This window comes from Manduca sexta, chromosome 24 (assembly GCF_014839805.1).
Source record: "Manduca sexta isolate Smith_Timp_Sample1 chromosome 24, JHU_Msex_v1.0, whole genome shotgun sequence".
Taxonomy (NCBI): domain Eukaryota; kingdom Metazoa; phylum Arthropoda; class Insecta; order Lepidoptera; family Sphingidae; genus Manduca; species Manduca sexta.
Genome location: NC_051138.1, coordinates 4289707 through 4312290, shown reverse-complemented (window position 1 = coordinate 4312290; position 22584 = coordinate 4289707). Strand labels below are relative to the sequence as shown.

At 36.8% G+C, this 22584-nt stretch overlaps 1 protein-coding gene across 1 annotated transcript in view; it reads left to right on the top strand.

The window, feature by feature from the left end:
* LOC115443901 (headcase protein) overlaps positions 1-22584 on the top strand; it is a 75996-nt gene that overhangs the window by 44767 nt on the left and 8645 nt on the right. The window contains exons 3-4 of the mRNA XM_030169494.2: positions 21245-21433; positions 22255-22443. Coding sequence (XP_030025354.1) covers positions 21245-21433; positions 22255-22443 — 378 coding nt within the window. The remainder of the gene's footprint in view (positions 1-21244; positions 21434-22254; positions 22444-22584) is intronic.

The window sequence follows — 22584 nt, the reverse complement described above, 5'->3', positions numbered from 1 at the left end:
TTGCAAATTGATGGCATCTAAGGTCGAGGGGAACTTTCTCTGCAGTTGACATAGGTCTACGGATATATTTGTCGATGAAACATTTTGAAGCAATGTCATAACTGGCCGGGGTAATTTTTTTATTAGCGTATATGCACAATTGTATACTTTGTAGTAGGAAACAAAGCGACTGTGCGGCCTGTATCTGTCTCTTTTATGTAGTTTATAGCATAGCATCTATGTTCGTGGGCCGCATGATTGCTTTATCTCTTTCACACTTCTGTGCCCGTATTCACTTGACAGTCGCAGGATAAAAAATAAAAACTTTCTCCTAACATCGTACTCAACACAGTCCATTATCGTTTTCTACTGTCTACGTTATAGATAAATTTAACATACATTTCTTAAAATAAAAAGAAAAATTTAATCAAAAACGTACTTATTCAAAATATTTTATTCTTCCATTCAACTTCTGACTTCTGTTATATATGTACTTCATTTGAACAACGCTAAAATATAACTGAAGTTAAATGTAATATTAATGCATAAAAAACATTCTCATTTCCGCGGGATTTGTATTTGCGCTGATATTTTTTGTCGGAGCTGGAATCTAGACGATCGCAGCAAGGACCATTAGCTGTATTGTTATTACCGACGTTCAAAGTAATGAACCGCTCGTTTTCGTCCTTTAATATTACCGCTTTTACCCGCTTTACTCACGGTAATGGCCCTCGAGCTTGATTTCGCTTCTCACTCATCGGTTTTGTACTCAGACGATTAATTAATTCCTTTATTTAGTCGCCGATTTTTGTGTTCGATTTTTCGTTTTGATTTTTTCCTGTTTCGTGCAGTCTGTTGCAAAGTTTTGGCGATATTGGCTTTCGAAGTAGCTCTTGGAAGTATAAATCCTTTGGGGTTGTTTTTAAGTCTGTGATATTCCCCGGCGGTGCTACGCTCCAGCGTGCCCGACGGAGCGCTATTTACATGGTAACTTAGTGAAATATTCACATCACCCGCCGATTGTCACGTTATATTGAGGTATTCAAACTTTCTCTCCGCCGGGACTCGTGCATCTTATTTACATAATGTGATTCTTCACATTGTACCGAAACTTCGACGGCTTATCAACCATAATAAAGATAATTTACAGCTCACAAAAGACACTGGTTTATTGCATGCATGGTTTATGACAGTACATGCGTGCGGTGACGTAACATCCAGACTTTCGCTCACAAAGTGCGATGGCGGCCGAGGTGAAGTTCAAGACTATTTATAAAACGAGCCGAGCCTTACTTAGCTATTGATCGCGCACGGGGCACGCACCCCGCTGTAGATATTACGGTAGGTTAGTATGCCCGAAGCGCCGTTCGTAGCTCCCGGAACGCGCCGAAAGCAGCCGAAATTTTACATCCCCGGCCGGTATTGATCGGTCTTGACATTGAAATCGTAATAGACACAAACAGCTGGGAAGCGAGGGTGCGTGCGGGGCGCCACGCAATCCGATGCTCTCTTTCCCTCGCGCCGCGATTTCGTAACATTCCTTTTATCCGTCTGGTAAATCTGCAATCGAATTAAACGTAACAAACAGAAACGACTTCAATGCACCAGTGAGTTGATTTTAAACGTTCATTAAAGTTATTCATTGGTGTTCAGTTGTAGTTGAACGTTAGTAACGTCTAGTAATTATGCACAAGAACCCTAAGACGAGCGCTGCGGCGTTCTAAAATCTCATTTATATTCAGTGCGGTCGGAGTTTGAATGTTATCTGAAATCCGTGTTTAGGTGTTGGTCGGGATTGCTCTAATCTCGAAACTAAACACATTGTTGAGTTAGCCAAAGCTTTGTTCTCTGTGACGGTATTCAAATTATATTTCTTGAAATTCGTACAATTGAAAACGTGTCGGTAAAGAGCTCTGTTGAATATATTAGAGCAGAATCGAACCGCGTGCAGAGAACGTGACGGGTACTAGAATGTCTAGTTTCTGCGGCTATTTTTATAGATGCTACTGCATTTTTAACCTTATCGTCTGTGTGATTGCTGTTGGCATTCTATCCATTGCTTATTGAATTCTGTATAAATAAACAAAAATAGTATATTTGGATAAGTCTTAGTTATAGCTAGCTTTTGCTCGCAGCTCCGTCCGCGTGAAAAAGTTTTTCCGAGATAAAATTCCCGCTCAATATTTTGGCGGGATAAAATGGCGCCTATATTTTAGTTAGCTGTCTTTGCATTACAAAATACGGTTTGCAATGCGTCGGGTTGTCGTATTTTTGGGCTTCGCTATAAATCGACATAATCATCGTTCCTTTCTATTACCAAGACCAATAAAACAAAACCAGAATAAAAGGCGTAACAATTTAACATTTAAACATTGAAGTTACTATCAAGTACCTCGGATAAGATTAACACTTCCCGCAACGCTATCGCCGCTGCAGTTTTATCACTTATTTTCCTCGAGTGCGCTATTGTTAACGTAAAACATAAGAAAATGCGTTTCAGATTAGATACGTGCTTTCACATAGTGCGTACATTTTTCTTATCAGTTTCAGTTAAACGTTTTCCAACTAGGTTCATTGACTTACGCGTTTATGTGCCTACTTAGGTTAGGAGCTGGTTTAGAAATATGGTTTCATGGCTTTACTATGACAGGGTTGGAATTCTTGTTGTGAAATGTTGGTAAAGCTTTCGCGAGCATGGCTAATGGCAAATACAAGAGAGCTGGAAAAGTTGATAGAAGAAAATGATATAAGTTCCTTATACTGACCTTTCTGTTAATTGATGATTGAGTAATTTGAAGTCTAATGTAATAAAGTATTACATAAATATTTTATTAATTATTAAGTAATATCCTATTCAAACCACATACATTCATAACAAAAACCACGAGTAATGTTTATTTAGGTATATACGTCTATTTTCATACATAAATGATAAAATTAATACCAATAAATTATTGAATAGTCATAAATCAATTATAAAATAATCCGTCGTGCTAATTGCAAATCCCAACCGCAAACTCGAGGAGCACAATATCCCGCTGAATATAAATAAGTTTCATCGAAATTATTCCATCACCCGGCATCTGATAGAAAATTTCATAAATAAAAAATGCGAACGGTGTCTGGTCGCGATGTGATTCTATGGAATCACGGCACCAGGCACCTCCAAGTTAAATAAGTGATCACCGCTCGCCGACGACGTGATCCGAACACCAAGTGTATAAACACCTGATACTTCGATTATCACCTGGGTAGGTGTTTTTTACCCCGACCTGAACACGACATAATATCGACATAAAGTTTCTTGAGATCATATTTTATTTTATGTACTACAAATATCTATCTATTCGGTTTATTTTGTTTAGAACATAAGGGATATGATGGCGCCAGACGGCATAATGAATACCGGTTTGTTTACCAATTATGATTGAAACAATTGGGCGGTTATTTTGTAATAGGAACGTAAAGGTCGATAGATTGGTTGTGCGCGGCAGGCGGCGGCGGGCCCGCTAATCGATCGATGTCTGTGTGCACACTGCTTGCTGGCGGCGGCTGCTGCAGCCGTGTCCGATCATTTGTCTCATTCGCCGCCGGGCCATCGGCGATACACCATCCTTTTCGCTTCGTTACTCATCGTCCCTAACCACCCGGTAGTCGGCCGCCTCCCGGTGTTCTCCCGTATTTAGACACTGCACTATCTAATTTATGTTTTAAATAGTCCGCTTTTAAACTGCACCGGGTGCGCGACGGTAACGACTATATCTACGGTTATCGTTACGAGTCCGCGGGAGCTAATGGGCCATATCATTATAAATTTGTCTGGCTTGAAATTCAAGTTAGTTCACGGCACCTGTTGTGGATGTGGCAACGCGCCCTTCGGCCAGCGCGACCTCTGTCGTGCCGAGTTTTGTGTATCAATTTGTGAGCTTTGTTTCGAAAGGTTCATTGGACATCTACTTTCAATTGTTGCGGGGCCTTGGCACGAGCTCGGCGCTTGCCGGCCAGCATAGGAATAGCGCGGTGGCATTTGGTATCAGAAACGTGCGCCTGCGCTGCAGCGCGCTTACATAACGCACCTGCCATATCTGGCTGCGCACCGCACCTCACGTTCACTCGCCCATTCTATGAATTACTTATAGGTCATAGACCTTCTCCATTATTTAACTGTGTTGTGCGAGTTATCGATCGGAAATCCACTCGGTTAGCTAAAAACACGCTGAGATATTGGAACTGTTAATCGCTCGAGACATTTTATTTTTATGTCTGCAAAAAATTGTAAGACAAATAAATACTGTACAGAATGAATTTTATGTTGAAATAGCCGGCGGAAATACTCGGTTTTCTTTCTGAGTGCTTTGTGGATTTGACAGAGCCGTTTAGTTTTCTTTTTTCTGTAAATGCGCAAAATCCTTGGATATTCTCGTGGTTGTGGTGGATGTTGATAAAACTATTATTGATTCCTTAAATGGTTTTGAGAGCTTCGCTTAATGCCTCTTGCTTTTATACATTGATTTATCTGAGTTTTGTAAACATTTGTAGATATATTTAACCCCCGAAGCAGAAAAAGAGGGGTGTTATAAGTTTTAAGTGAGAGTGTCTACTAGATCTGGCGTTCCGATCGTATGCGATGCGAAATATACCGGTAAGTTTGTTGGTATGGTTATAAGCGCTTAGCCCTGCAGTTTAAGTTTCTTAACGAGATTGCTGAGCGCTGCAGCGAATTTTATATGTACTCGAAATTTGAAACAGTTTTTAGACGTATTATGGGTCCGCAAGTTATACGAAGGTACTCTATGTATTTATTGTAAATGGTTATAAATGTGAACATTAATATTTATTTATGGGTTTTAAACAAGAACGATTGCGACATTGTAACGTTTGTATAATCTTCCGAACCAGCATGAAGGCCTTAATACTCAGAAATGGAGACCTCGTCTCAAACACTGCGATAAACAACTTATTTAATTATAATTTAACTTAACAAGAAAATAAAAATTACTCTACATTCTTAATTTCATTATACATATACTGAAATGCGTATTAGATTTGTCTTCTCTTCCTATGATCAACTAAGTTACTGAATCAGAGCCAAAACCATTTTAAAATACTTTATTTGTTTTTATATTTAAAGTTTGGTTAGACGATTGATGTTTTAGCGCTGCAGCGAACTTTAGTTGTAACTCGAAATTTGAAAAAGTTTATATAGACGTTTGTGTCCATAGAATATACGTCAATGCTCTACTATTTATTTAAATTGTTAAAACGTGAACATTAATTACGTGGGAGTACTTTATGAATTTTCCGCCAGGATTGCGAAGGTACGTATAATCTTCCGACCAGCATGAAGGCTTGCACCTCAGAAATGGAGACCTGTGTCAAACACTACGATAAATATTTAATTTATTTAATAATTTAACTTACGTACCAAGAAACGTAAAAATTACGTCTACATCCATAAAGTTTCATTATTACACATATTAACAGCGAAATGTTGTTAATAATTGTAATAAGTAATCAATGTTTTGTCCCTCTCTTCCTAATAAAATAATTTGAGTCAGAGCCAAAACCATTATTAAAATATTTATTTGTTTTCTGTATTTACGAGTGTCTCTCCCACTGCAAAGATGATGCTATAGCGATAACTTATCAAATTGTAATTATTTTTACATAATTGTCGATATAGTTGTCAATTTTTAATAATAGAGGCATTATTATTATTTTGATTGTAGCCAGATTTGTCTATCATGAACGTCAATGAAGATGGAAACCTCAGTTTGAAAAGTATTAATTAATGAAAAATATGAGAAACATAATAGTTAATACCCCTTTATTTAGACTAAACGTGAAATGAGTATCGCGTCATATTTTTATTAATGGTTAAAAGAGATTCCATTTAATAAATGTTTACGTCATACATCGTTCAAGCAAGTATTTAAAACTCGTTATATACGTATTAATAATAAAAATAAACCGGATATTATTGAATTATTATATTTATAGATAAATGGGTATTATAAAGGACATTAAACTGTCATTAAAAATTTATCTAAACGCTAACTTCCTAAGACATTAGAATAAATTAAATAAAATTTGTTAATTTTTTGTTGGGTCTACTGTGTATCTAATAAAGATTTTTTTTCAACAACATTGCCTTTAAATTAGAATAGAGCCAGGAAAAAAATGTCTAATTTTTTTTTAATAAATTGACTCTACATGGGTCCTTAGTAATATATCAATAACTTTGAGATGAGAGTACTGCCCTTACCTTATTCGAAGACGCTATGGTACTCCAATAATTCCATCGGCTTCAATATCTACATAACTGCACACTGCTTAAAAATATAATATGGCGATTCCTAGCAAAATTTAGCACACAAGAAACTTACTTAAATTTCAAAAGATCTATACCTTACTTATAAACTACAGCAGGAAGGCTATAGCCGGCAATATCTTCATAATAAATACCTCAGATCTCTGTACATGTCCAACACAATAGCACAAAACTGGATCCTAAATCCTTTGAACCGATTTGTTGCTTTGATTTGCATATCAATTTTATAGCGTATCTATTATTATGGTAACGCTATGCAAATATTCTCTCTAATACGAAGGCTAACTGCTTTAATGTATCTCTAAGATTAATATCTTCAGAAAAAGGTTATATCGTGTGATCGTGGCAATGTGTTTTATCGTCTGAGTAGTTTTATATACTAAACCACTCGAGCACAGTGTCCCTCTGTGCTGTTTAATGGATTAAAACACTGATCGAGCAGATATTGAACGCAACACAGTTGGAAAACCTGGCCAATGGCTGATAACATTGTTCGAGATAGTTCGATCTGCCGCATTAAATCAGAACTATCTCATACTTCAATGGATGGCCATTGAAGTTTTTATCTTAAACCTATGTAGCTATAAACTATTGTTACATAACCGCTGCACTGTGGTACAATGACCGATAGAAGCTTGGTGACAGCCTGCATGCAGGTTTTAGTCATTTTAGTTTAAATCGATCGATGTCTTGTTTGTACATCGATAAGCGATGTTTGCGGAAAGAAAGGTCTGGGCCAGCTTAAATAAATATTTGTCCCTTTGAAATGATTAGGGAATTCTCAGTAAATGTTCTAATAAAAACATAAAGTTAGTAGTTAAGCGTTGGTATGATCGTATATTTCGCTCTTCTCACAATTACAAAGATTTTTTTCTGACAAGACTTACTAATGTTATTTCACAAAGTATTTAGTTTATAATACATAATTGAAGTAGTTAGTAATTACTACGTTTAAAATATGTGTTAAGGATTCATGAAATAAGTACCCAATTTTGTGGTTGTTAGCACGCATTCAAATTGTTCTTACAACTCTGATTAATAGGCAAATGTACTGCTAAATTGTATGATGATTTAGTTGAGAACGTTGTAATTTTACTTTATGCATGTAGACCTTTCGTATACGACAGTTTATTTATCTAGGTATATGTATTAAAATAAATGTATGTGTTTCCTATAAACTCTTAAAACAGCTGGTGCGATTTGAATGAAATTTTAGGTATACTTCACATTAGTCCAGCGGGTGATCCTGTGAAGTTTGGTAGGGTGCGAACTACCAAAAGTCGCCTGTCTATAAATAATTAGCGAGTAACTAACTGCTCACTCGTACCTACGTTATAAGGGTGCACAAATATTAGTTTCGTTACCGTTTATGATCAAGCCTTTATCGAGCCAGTGAAACAAAACAGTTCCAAATTCTCTCTATCCGAATTATCAACATTGTACATCTAAATCAACTGTAAATCATTTTCATTCATTATGTCAATAAATCTTTGGCACACATCTGAATACGACTTTTCATTGAGTTATAATAAGGTCGCCGGATGTGTGTGCTAAGTGGAGCATATTTGAATGGTTGGATTAAGGCGTCTCAATCCAAATCAACGAGTGCTTCGATCTCATGTCCCAACATTACTTAGCAATATGACCCTTAAAGAGGTACGTTTAAGAATTGTGAAATGAACAGCTTATTTTTATCTTAACGGCTATAAAATGTGTGATTTATGTTTGTGTATTATGAGAATATTTTTGTACCGAATAAAATTATTATTTTGATACTTTAGATCCGAATTTATCTCAGTTTACAAATATTTTTACTTAATGTAATGCAAAATATTAAATTGCTAAAGCATCTCATAATGAACAACCAAATAAATTACGAAACACCAAAATGGCGTCTTGGTACTTTTAAAGGGTTAAGTACTCGGACAACAAAACTTCAGTAAATTATTATTCCAAATACATAGTATTCCACAATGTTTTTCCTTGCCGTTCAGACGTGTAAATGTGTGTTTAAGTTACGAAAACATTACAAACAGTGGAGCCGATACCATCAATACCTCATAACAGCAGATGGACTAAACAATATTATTTTAAGATTTTTTATTTATAAATTTTAACCACCAAAACGTAAAGCCGCTTTTCGTTTAAAAACACAAGCGTAGATTAAAAATAACCTACTACTTACGTATATTATTTTTCAACAAAGTTCTCTACAATTTTCTACCACAAATCAATGACTAGCCTAGAGCAATATTTAACGTGTTATGTAAGGGCCGTCCGTGGTGTTTATTGTTGGGCTGATAGTTTCGCCTTGAAGCGGCCGTTATCCCCTGACCGCAATACTGGGTCGGGGCTTATCGCGTGCGTCGCTCCTACGTAGCCGCGACGATAGTGATTATTGACACGCGTTTTAAATAACGTTATGTTTGTCACTGTAAGTAAATTAGGCAGTGGCTTAGCTATGACTCGCATAAGATAAAGAGTGGCGTGACAAAGCAAAGGCTCACTCAGCAGTGGATATGGGTTGATTAGATAGATTAGCTTTATCCCTGTTAGTCTACGCGTGAGTTGTCGGTAACAGTGGCGAAAGATGAAGTCTTCCGAAAGGCAAACCGCCACAGCAAAGGTAAAATGTATAAATACGATCTTCAAATCGTTCTAATGATGCTTCATTTCATTTTACATACATTACGTAACGAATGCTGACAGAAATCGGGTTATATGGATCCTCGGCCACTACGGTGTGATATCCCCGTGCCACGTAAAGCCGTTGGTCCTGCGCCTGATCTCTCTCCGTTCATGTCGGATCGCCGTCTCACAGGACTATGAGAGTGAAGGAACAGAGAGTGCACCTGTGTGGCGCACACTCTTGTGTACTATAATATATCCTGCATCCCTGGCTGATCTCCGTTGAAATTGGCCGCCGTGGCCGAAATTCGATTAGGAAGGAATCAGTCTACGCGCCAGTCGGCTCTGTCCACTCATGACATTTGTTAATTGGTTTCTCAGTTTTGTCCGTCATTAAACATCAAGGGCCTTATTCTCTATCCCGCACGTTATTTTGACAGTGCGTAACAAACACGTAACACAACGCATCATGTTTAGGACTATAGACATTTGGCTTACAGAATACCATTCCACGCACATTTCTCGAAGATAACATGACACGGCCGCGTTATGCGTTTACTCTATCATACAGAATAAGGGCCCAGTAATAGTTAAAACATAATCATAATACGTTTAGCCGTTTTACGTATTGCTCGAAAAATCAACATAAATATTTGATTGAACTGTCCATGTTATTCAAATCGAAGTCATACGTAACTAATTAATCAATAATGGATGTATGTGATCAATCAATTTAAAATACGTTTTATCTCTATGCTGATTAAGATCCATGTTTAATTGTACTTTATTGTAATATATATTAGATAAGTGTACTTATATGTATTAAGATAAAGTTAAGCTGATTGTGTGGGAAAACCATATCCAGGGGAAGCGAGATGTTATTGACCTTTATATACATCAATGAGTTAACTTAAAAATACAATATTTTTTTGTTGCTGACCGGATAACAACTAACACTGCGTTAGACCAAACACCCACTAAAATAGCTTATTCCGTCAAGTCACGTGCGAGGTCAGTCGACAAAGTGAGACAGGCCGGCATAATCGTAGCGACCGTCGTAGGACGCAACGTCTTTCCACATTATAAGATTAGAATTGAAGCTCAGAGTGATGACATTTAATGTGAGGATAAGAAATGACTTTATTTACATAACAACTGAATTCATACTTTATTGCATACACAAAAATTGTGATTATTAAATTGATCCCCTTAAGAAATATTTTCTTTTAATCAATCTGTCCGCTTATCGCTTCAATGTGTGCGTGGCCTTACACTTATTTACTCATGCATTTGTGTGCAGTCAATACGTGCGATAAAAAAACGAAACGCACGACGCGACGCGTAGTTTAGTTTTATAACAGAAATTTCTAGATTTTACTATAAACGGTTTCTGTTAATGTAAGTCAAGATAGTCGTCTTATTTAAGTATTCATTTTGTTTGTAAACAATGGTGTGATTCACATGCTATATTTATTCGAACCATATGGACATTGTTAAGGAAAACAGTGTCTTATTTACCTACACTGTAATGTGTTAGTCATTATATTATTTTAGGGTTCCTTGGAAAGAAAGAACCATTGATATTTTTGTTTATCGAATCTTGGGTCGCATATAAGTTAGGTGAAGTGAGTGCACTACTTGCGTGTCCATGTCTTCACGGAATTTTCACCCTTCCTGACTTTTTGTCTAAGGCAATATTTCGTATCGGGGGCAAGAGGTTTCTTAATGAAAGAACTGTAAATAATAAAATGTGGTCTTATGATGCTATAAATATGGACCTAATTAAAGAGACTTCATAAAAGTCTACATCATTTATGGAGTAAATTCATAATCAAAACATGGGATAAATATACTATCGTTCCAAAAGAATAAAAATCCTTCTAACAATACGTTAACATTATGTAACGCAAACAGTTCTGTTCGCGTTAATTAATCGTGTGCATTGTTTGCACTGGTACAGAGTTTTGTTAAACATTTAATTAAGCAAATTAAAAAAGCTATTTCAAGCATATGATAATTACTTTATTTATGTTTTTATTTAAACACCGCCGTCACAGTTGTGTCTAGAACTTAAAGGTATTTGTTATAATAAAATTGTAACAAGCCGATGTTTGTACATAACAGATATTGAAGAACTAATATGGGGGTTATTTATTAAAGTAACAGAAGACAAAACAACAGTTTTGAGACTTCTATCTGTTGTATTTGTACAGGCCTCACGCAAAAATTAATGCATGGAATGTAGTGTTTAGCGATGCATTTCCTTCATCTTAAAATATAGGCTATGTTATCCCGGGAAGATAGAAAAGCGAGACTTTTATTCCGAATTTCTTATTCACGCGAGCAGAGCCGAGATCAAAAGTTTTTCAATAAATATACCCTTAATAAAGTTGAAATTTAATGACTTACATGTCAGTCATAACTGCAAGAGACAAACGGACATACGGTTTTATAAACAGACGTTCAATTTTATATATATCGCGTCAGTTATCGTGTAAACAGAGCAGTAAAGTTATATATAGTTTGATTGAATCACTGCTATTATCTAGTAGCATAACATAATGTTTATTATCTTAATGTCCTGCGTTAGAATGATTTACAAAACTGATTTTGTATTGACATTATATGTTTTATTGTGATTTACGATGTTTTGTCTATGTGTTTGTTATGAAAATCTTTTATAAATCGTGAGAAAATTGTTTAGCTTTAGGTGAAGCGTTTGCGGCTATTCTTTTCATTTATAAATGTATCTTAATCTACAATCCGATCCTGAGAGTAAACCAATCAAAATACGTCAAAAAATACTTTGTTCTGATTGGTCAGTTTTCACGATCGATCGATAAAAGTGATTGGAATCGTTTATTCAAAACGACAGCTAATAATCGACACTATCTTTGTTATTATCTTTGATATTTACACATCTTTTTTTCATTTCATTCATTTAATATATAAAAGTGAAGAGTTTGTTTGAACGCGTTAATCTCAAGCACTACTAAACCGATTTTTTTTTCACTACTAGGAAGCTACATTACTCCTGAGTGCTACAGGCTACTTTTTTATCCCGGGATAAATTATTCCTGAAAAACTTTTTCACGCTGGTAGAGCCACAGGCAAAAAGCTATGTATTAAATAAATCTTATAACATTTACTTGAATAATAAATACATCGGACACAAATTGTCACCGACGCCTGGGTAGCCACTGTGACGGACAGACACCGTGATATGTAGCGTGATTTGAACAATTATCTAAATTATACCCGAGATAAACTGAATTAATTCATTTTCACTTGATGACAGCTGAGGGTGCTTGTTCTTCGAGGCGTAGAGATTTGAGATATCAACTACTAAGTACTTTGTTATATACCTCTGTTCAACGCCTTGGATAACGGAAAAAAAAATTGGCGCAAAAAATAATATAAAGTCAATGATGATTAATATTTTTTTTTAGTAACAAATAATTTGTTTTTCCATATTTAAACAAAAATATAAATATTTGATTCTACACTTGCATTTAGTCTATAGTTATTATGCTTTTAATAAAAAACAACTAGGTACTCTGAAGAAGTCTATGTTTATACTTTATCACATATCATTGGAACTTTGCCAACGAATATAAAATATTTTTTATGTCTTAAATCGTGCAAACAAGCCAATGAGTCATCTGAGGATAAAAAGCATCTATTACAACCACAATAGCAGCAGAATTAAATATGCACTACAAGCTTTTAGGGGAAAAATCATGTAGAATTTTAATATACATATTAAAGTATAGGAAACGTATAGTATAGTTGTTAGTTAACTGTCTTTTTCCGTAAGACCGTGGTTGTAACGCGGTCAAGTTGGGTAATTTATTCTGCCCTGGCTTTAGTACGACTCTACCAATAGGTACATCTAAGTATTTTTATAGATCTAATGTGAATGATAGGCTCTGTCCCTAAACAAGCAAAGCATCAGAATAATCATGGCGACCTTAAACGAATGAAATAAGGATAAAGAAGTATTAGGGACTTTGTATAATTGACTCTCGTTAGGAACACACAATAACAGGCTCTATTTTTTTTGTTATTATTTTCTTGTACATAAATACATTTTACTACATAAGCCTTTAATAATATTTACTAAAAGTTCATTGGTGGACTTGATGCCAAAGGCATTTTCTCTCAAACTATCTTTAGGTGGTGCAGAGATATAAGGTACACGAGAGAATGGAGTAAACAAATCATTAATATAATATAATAAAGGCTTCTATACTTATATCACATTGGTCAAGTGTTACTATGCCGATTAAGCTGGCCATATACAACAATAACCTCTCAATACGTCCACATCTCAACAAATGCATCAAATACTTTTCACCCTATCACTATAATAACAAGGTTGGTAGCAACTTTGCAAAACAGATATAAGGGGCTCTTAGGTGACCGAGTGCGGGGTTATCGGTGCATTCTGAACTGCTTCGTTCCCGTATCGGGGCTGATAGCGTGTTTTTATACCCTCAGCTGACAAGCGACGGCACTCTTGGCATTTTATTTACAGGGTTTGGAAATTATTGGTAAGAATTTATTATATACGTATCTGATACAATAAATGTAGATTTTCTGTGTGTTTTCATTAAATATTTTTGGACCCGAGGTATGGGTAACGGAACGCAAAAAAATATGTAATGAATTGTATAATTTACGATTTTTTGTGTGAAGTGTTAAAAACCGTTTTCAGGATCAAACACCTCTTAGGGGTAATGCGACTTCGTATTCAAAATAATTTTCAACATCGAATAATGTAGTTCCAAAGATTAGAAGAAATTAGATAATTCTATTTAGGCTGTCTTAGCCAGATAAAAAAATATTATTCGGATTCATCCTTCATCACATGTAACCAGAACCAATTGCAGTTAATGTAATAAAAAAAAAGATATCTCATCGCTTTCGGTAATTTCTACCGTAGCGAAATAACATTGTGTTATTTAATAAAAAAAATGTTTTTTTCATCCAATGATACCAAAAATATTAATCCTCTAATATCACAACATACGCCACGCATGCTTGCATTTGATTTAACAAATTCCATCCGTTATAATAGTATCATATTTTTCGCTTGGAATTTGAGTTGATTGGTTATTTCAAATTCTGTTTGAATATTTTGAACCTTAATGCCACTATTCGTTTATTATTTTCTTGTGCATAAACACATTTTACTATATAAGCATTTCATACTATGAATTCCTTAATACAATTCACAGGCCACAATAGCTGACATAACTAAAACCTTCGCTGTCTAGACAAGTGGAATGTAAACGCCTATTCATTAATATATAAATACTTATCGCGATGATTTATGTTCAGTTTACAATAAAGCATTATAATCTGTTTATTATTAACGCCTGGAAGTTTTGGTTGTGGATTTAATTGTGGAACAAAGGCTCTCGTGTATTCCGAGTATGCTTACAGAATTACGTCTAAAATTAAAATTAATTTTGAATGGGTAATTATACTGAGTTTGTCCGGGTCTATCGATTTCTGTTTTGTGCTCTATTTAGAATGTTTAAGTATTTACTATGTAGAGGAATAAAATACAAGTATAAAATCAGTCATCGAATTGAACATCATTTAAAATGTGCGCGTGCGCATGCAATGTGTCGATTTATTCATTCCGACAAGACAAATTAATTGCAACACTACCCGATAATTAATTAGTGTTCTCGAAATATAATATCAATCAACAAGACCATTTACATGTCATGATGGCCAGTGTTTACCAGTTTTTCTTCCATTTTGAAAACAAACTGACCCTAGAACGCGGCTCATAGGAACAAGCCACTATCGCAGATTTTTCTACAGATCGTGTAAATGAACATCAAATATTCGAGTTCAACTGTATGACGCTCTTGATAACAAATTACTAAAGCTATTTAAGTGCATCAACCCTAGATTGATATCAGGAGACATCACGTGTTTATTTCATTACCCTCATATCACGTAACAAAAGTTTTGACGTTTCAATCGAACTAAAGGTTATTCAACCGATATCGGATCGATACATGTCGTTCCGATAAATTCTCATAATCGTATCTCAAAAACATAATTTTACGAATATAAAAATTTATTAGGTATAATGTAAAGTGAAAGTAACGTAAAAGGAAACGACAATGTAAGTTAAAGAATACCGTCTTGTAAAATTCATATTCCGTTCAAATTTACCAATTATGCCGAATAGAATGGAGATCATTAAAAACTGGGTAGATATTTGGTTACATTTTAATTTTTTGCTTGTTTGTTTAAGAATGTGGGAAATCAGCCGTAACACGCCTCATTGTTGTCTCGATTTTTGTCAATATTGTATTTTTCAACTAATATTGCATATCTATACGTTATTACGCAAGGAAAGCATTGGATGTGATATTTTTACACGCTATAATGCATGTTGACTCAGCTGGGAAGGCGTCTCGCACGTGGGTCGCCCCGTTTCTGTCGCATGTATGTCGTTCTGTTTGTCATCGTCTATAGTATATGGTATAACATAGTATATACTATAGTAATACATGTATTATGACGAAGTAGGTAGGCAGCGATGTAACTAAAGAACATGCCTTTTACTTTATATCAGACCTATGATGTGATATGAGGCAAGCGTATGGCTAAATTCGCCAGAAACGTAAATTCTGGGTAACTCAGAATTGTTTTTAGAATCGAAATGTTTTAGTTGTCAAAATAAGAAATCGAATCCGAAAATGTAAGGCTCATTGCCAGGTACTCAATTGTACTATATATATTTATGTATTCAATGTAAATTTAATTGTTTATCTGTTTAAATGCGGCAAATAACAGATTTAAACTTAATCGCGGTGAACCAGGATTGATAAAGGAATTAGGTAATTTATCAAAGAGATAAACATAAACTGACAACACTAAAAAAGGAAAACGAATCCTAATTTATTACTCAATTTGGCAGCACATTTGGAATGTTGTTTATTATTTTAAATAAATACGACTATAAGGAAAACATTGGCTCGTTAAGTGCTTTTAAAAAAAATATCATTAACGTTTTAATATAAGAGAGATCTATATATTAATAGACTGTGGGACAGAGTATATATTATTTTTATTGTTTTTAAGACCGTGTATTATTATTTTGTCTCAAAATACTTCCATATACGTTATACAGTACTATTTGAGAAGCTGGCAAACACAGACTGTTGTATTTTTAGTTTACAACTGTGTACATATTTTTGTTACAATTTATACCAAGTGAGTCTTGTTGCTTCGTTCCACGGATATTTATTTATTACCGATAAATAACTTAACACCCACATTGATTAAGATTAATAACCAAATGATTAAAATGCATAATTCATCCTACACAGATGTAGAGACGACATGTTTTTTTTTTAAAAGCTGGCTAAAGTATTTCAAGTTTTCAAAAACTGCCATGTGTACCTGTAGAGTTAAAATTACTAGTACCTATGTAATTCGAGGCAAATGTAGTTAAACATTTTTTTCCCGAACGGGGAATAAAATCCTTGACGTAATAGCCCACAATTTATTTATATTGCTAAGTAGGTACATCTACGCCCGTATTGACAGCTTTCACGCTGGAAAAATCCTTAAAATACCGTATGACGTCAGCGTTATCTAATTAAAACGTTTCCGACGGGAGTAAACCGGGATAAAATTAGCCTATATTTCAATCCAGGATAGTCTATCCCTGTGCGAAATTTAGCTAAATCCGTTCAACGGTTCCTGCGTTTACTTGTAACAAACATCCAAACATTTTCACAAACTTTCGCATTTCTAATATTTGTAGGAAGCATGATACCAAGAAGGGCGAGAGAGACGCAACAATTAATACATTACATAAGACCAGACTCAGTTTAGTTTCAGTGTAGCCTCTGAGCGCTGGGCATCCTTTGCTCGATATTTATTGAGTCTATTTATTTATTTCATAATTTTATTATACACCAAAAACAAACACTGTGCTTAAGATTATAACAATTAAGGCTGCAAGTAGGTACAATTGGCGGTCTTATCGCTTGAGACAATATCTTACAAACAAACTTTAAAAGAAATGATGAAAAATCTATGTGATACTCTAGCCAATAGACACGTGAAATATTAACACGAAAATAATGTTATATTAAACACAGTTTATACCCCGGTGAAAACAATTTATTATCACCTAAATATGTGTTCCGTATGATGTTTATCGCATCGAATAAAACAGTGTAATTATAATGTCCGATGTTTCTTTACGAGATAATTGTCCATAAACATGTGCCAGCGCATTATCTACGGCTAATGACGCTCAGCTCACTCACTGACATAACAATAAGACTAACGACAAAACGAAGTTAGGATAAGTAGTTTTCCATGTACTCCTAACAGTCTCGTCTGTGGCAAAACACAAATATCGAAGCGAACTTCCAATTCTTTCAACAATGCCCTTTTTATTTCGATTGCAGTACATGTTCAACAGGACCGAGTAATCAATTACTCTCAACTGCTTTACGGCATCCATTCATCGAACAGGTTTTGTTGTCGGACATTTTAATAAAATCGTCACCGGTCTGTCTCGGGCGACCGAGGGACGTCATCAAAATCGCATCAAAACCCTCACACCCACTCAGTTTGCGTTGGAGCATTTTTAACACTCATTTGTAACAAAATAGTTCGGTGTAGAGGCGTACCTCGCGTCGTACGCCCCCGAGATAGGGCGCAATAAAATAATAACGACCCGACTTTGTTGCATAGTTTACATCGAACAGGTTTTTAGTTGAATATCTTCGTGTAATATCGCAATAATTCTAGCCATTCCGTCAATTTTAACGCCAAATTAAAATGCCGATGAATTTTCACAATAACATCTTAGTATGCACGTCTCACAAGTGCGCTGCGCGACCGCGCGATATGGAATGTTGGGACGCGCGATTAATTCACGCGAGAACATATTTCGCTCACATGTTAAATTTCATCCAATATTCGCTTGAAAGCATGTAAGAAATATTTTGTGAATACATGTACACGACATTCTTTCAATGGAGCGTATCTTTCCTGTTTTACTAAATGATTAATTTATTGAGGAATTCCTCACGCCGCGCCGGGCCGTTGTTGTGATGACATACAAAGCTGCGAGAGAATAATAAGCATTCGGGATTTACGTAAACCGCCTAATAATCTGACGGTTGCAAACTGCGAGCAGACGAGTGCAGTTGAATGCAACGTATAAAACCATAATTTCCTTTAGAAAGTGATTGCGTAAGCGGCTGAGGTTGGTAGCGGCAGCTAATTCGATAACTGCTAGTATCGTTACTTTATAAAGTTTACATAAAAATCCGATCACCAATGCCCTCCAACTCATAATAAAGTTGTGGAAATAATAATATTTTGCAAAGTCTGGCTGAAACAATTTACGTGAATCGTTCAATTGCATTACTGCAGAATGCATTTTCTGATACAAAGAGCAAAGTATTAACATGAGGCACTCAGACAATGGCAAACACGAGGCGGAACGTAACGCAGCCGTCAGGATAAATGTATCGAGCACCGCAAATACCATCCGCTCGCAGACTTATTGTTTGAGATGGCACTGTTGAAAAATTGCTACTCGTGCCGTCAGCGACGTCCCATCAACTCGGAAATGTTTCTGTCTGAATGGATGCTGTAGCGATCGCGATTATGACTTATCCGCTCTTACAAAATGGATTTCTTAAAAATTCAATTAAACAATTTGGCGGTTATCGGATCTCCTAGTACTGGATAACTCGTCGAGACTAATTGGATTTGTGGTGAGGTTTCACATTTTTCCTCCATCTTCCACCACTCTCAGCCGCGTCGAATTTCTCTTTTTGTATTTAATTTTTATCTCCACTAACTATAGTTGAGTGTGCAGGGCGTGCCGACGACGGCACAATATAATAGGAAAAGTTTCATTTGGCTAATTAAAAATAAGCCACCGTTGGGAACAATCCAGATTTATTGTCGTTATTCAACCTTCGGGTCGGCGAGATCCACTGTTATAATAAAAGCTCGTTTGTGAACATTTTACAGAGTACAGATATCAAGAACAATGGGATACAACGTTGACATTGTACTATGAATAAACTGTAGTTGTTTATTAGGAGAAAATAACGAATGGAATACGCGAAGTTTATCTACTGCATCCACGTTGACATTAGAGTGCTGGTGGTGTACGTTTTAATTTTTTTAACAATTTAGACTACAACTTGGGTTGAACACAGCCAATTGTATACAAGACTAGTAACATGTATTTTTGTATCGGATTTTCGTGTTGGCACCGGTCCCGCAGTAAAAGCGCGCCGTGTGGGGTGCCACCCCATGGCGCTCTTTAATTATTGCGTCACCTTCAATTCGGAAAGTTTTAATGTGTGTACATTCGTTCCGCGGGACGCCGCCTGCCGGCTGCCGAGTACTGACGAAGCTTCGAGCGCACTTGTGCCTCTCGTCTCCTCGTTCAAATGAGCTCTTCTCGCTTTTGTTGTTTGAACACCGAAACAAACGAACGGAACCGCGATTAAATTTGTCCGGGAACAAATCGCAACATTCGCATCACTCCGCCGCTGTTTGCTTTCCTGAGACGATTTTACTTGTGAACATTCCTACGTTATGCTTTTCAGAATGTGCCGGAGGAAGTATTTAGGTACGATTTGAAACGGGCAAGTTTGCCGGCTGCCAAGTTTCTCAGCACTATGTAAATTCAGTCGACGTAATTAGAGGCGGCTAGAATCGTCTACGGCGCACGAATGGTTCGCTCCGCTCATATTAACTGGCTGTAGATCGGAGCGAACTGCTCTCCAGCTCGTTCCTATATTTGTGGGTCTTTCGTCGCGGCCATTAGCTCCTCCGGCCACGGCACTCACCTAAACTCACCAGAAAGTTTTATGTGACGGTTTACTGCTCTAAGTCTCATCGTCGTCGACCGTAAAAGGCGACTATTGCGAGACAAAGCGTGATCGGATTGAGTAAAATAAATAGTCTGAGCTCTAGTGCTCATCAATCTTGCAGTACAAAAGTAAATTGTGCAAGTTTGCAGCACTCCGCCGCTCGGAGTTCGTCGGCCGCGACCTGCAACCTCGCTAAACTGTCGTGAGCGCGACACTTAACAATTTAATTGTCACTCATTAGTCCTGAGGTGACGACTCTAGCTAGCGCCGTTTTAATTAACTCGGTAATTCATAGACATTTCATTAACCGCGAGCCGGCTGCTTTCGCATTCAACATAGAATTCTAGCGCTCTCCTGTCGACTATTATCAATCAAAAGGCGCGTGTTCGCAACGTGTGTCGGGCGTCGGTTGTTCGTCTGTTCGAATCAATCACCCGCTCGCAGGCGGTTCGGCGTCTGTACGCAGTTATTCATCATTAGCGTTCCGAAAATCGACGACAGAGCTCGCACGATTACAATTTACAAATAGAGAGACGTATTAACACTCGACCCTACGAGCTAAATAACCAAATGTTCGACACAACCGGAATAGACGGCGTTCATGTCGGAGTTGGGTGGCGAGATATCGCAACGCTGTTTGCAATGCCGGATGGCCCGCCCCCGCCACAGTCCGCCCGTCTCTTGGCAAACTACACTGCACTACACTGCAAATCATACTAAGTTTGTTTGCGTAGGTCAACGCACCCGCCGGGTACGTTTTATGTGTTCCTGGTGTCACGACGTCACTCTAATAATAGATAGGAATGCTTAGCATCAATAAAGGCACGTCGGTATGCGAGAGTTCTTCGCGTATGCATTTTACATGTGCGCTCGGCACGGACCACTGAGCCAATCAAGCGCGCAATACTGACGTCATAATTAAATGACTCCTGTGGGCTGTATAAACAATTCCAAACCTGGCATTACTTTATTAATTGATGCATCAAAAAAATACGTTAATTCTTTGACAGTGTGTAATATTATGTTTAATTAAGGCGTGGCGCCTATGCAGCAACAGCGACTCGTTAAACTTTCATTATTATTCGCTCTTACAAATTGCTCGTACGTGAACGAATTGTGCTCACAATCGATCTCTGCGGCGCTCGCGAGCCTTTGTTTGACTTCGACTCCGAATTCAGCGTAATTGCCTTTCAGCCTTTCATTATTCAACTTTATGCAGTCATTTACTTGTGTTATTACGAAGGGAGAGTTGCTGCGGTGTCGTGGGTGGATGCATTATTCGTAATATGTAAATGTGGGGATATGAAAGATTGAAATTGTGAACTCGGTTTACCATAACCCCGACTGAGTGTGCCTCTTCGTGCTATTAAGTATGAAATATTAATGTGCGAATGTAATTGTTTGGTTGTAGATCGAAGACGAGGGTAACCATGGCAACGATGATACACGGCTGTTCATCCTGTCGACCCTCGCCGGGCAGCACAAGCCTCGTGTTTCGTGCGCGCTGTGCAAGGAGACGCTGCACGTGTTTGACCGCTACCCGCTGGTGGACGGTACCTTCTTCCTTAGCCCGCGTCAGCACACCAGCAGCGCGGTCGAGGTGAGTTTAATATAATTTCTATGTTTACCTTTTGTTGGAGTAGAATACGATGATGTAAATAAAATTTTTAATGTTGGTTTTAAAGAATAAATTTTAGATGAGTAATTAAAGTTACTTGACGAGGTACCGATGGAAAAGGAAACATAAACGAATGCCAAATGGATTATAATGGTATTTGGGTTAGTAAGCAAGTGTATGTTAATTACACAATATTCAATAACCTTTATTAACTTGTTTAAAGGTGGCGTGTTGACCATTATATTCAAATACAACAAAGTAAAAATAAACAATGCACTGTAAAACAAGCCATACAAATCATACAGGCAAACTCGTAACAATAACAATATATTTACATTGTTCAAACGCAACGAAATAAAGTTTATTTCATCACAAAGTTAAATAAGATTCCACAAAGTTTATTTAAGCATACAAAATAACAGAACGTGTCCCGTCGAGCGAACTTGCCGACTGGTTTTGTTTATCTAGCGAATTAGGATATGTGAAACGTGATCAGATCTTGCTGGATACTTGACATTAAATGCACTGCGCACTCTGTCTTACAGACCTGTGATTCAGTTCCCAATATTCGTTCACATTTAAAAGCTACTTGAGTTTGAAGACAAAAATTTTGTTACTATGACTTTTGGGATACAAGGTTACCGTATTTTTGCGTGTTTAATAATAATTGATGGAGCGTATTGTTCAAAAGATTATCTTGAACCAGCACTTCCGCGAAATATGTGCTAATATGATTGCTATGACATGTCCGACAGTTACAACAGCATTTACAAATGTAAACGACGTGATGTCATTGTTCGCAGGTGAAAGTGGAGGGTCGCACGCAATACCTGACGTGCGTGTGTATGGGATGCCTGGAGCGCTGCGATCCAGACCGCACAATACGCTGCCGCTTCTGCGGCCAGAAGTGGGACGGCTCCTCGCTCGTGCTCGGCACCATGTACTCCTACGACATCTTCATGGCCACTCCCTGTTGCGCAGAAAGATTGAAGGTAATCTTATCCTTTGACATTACGATAAATCTACATATATATTAGATTTTTAATAGCGTTTTGTTACGTACGTTCTAGTAAACAGCCATTACCTTCACAATAACAATTTTACGACGTTAACTTCACGATTTGTAAATACAT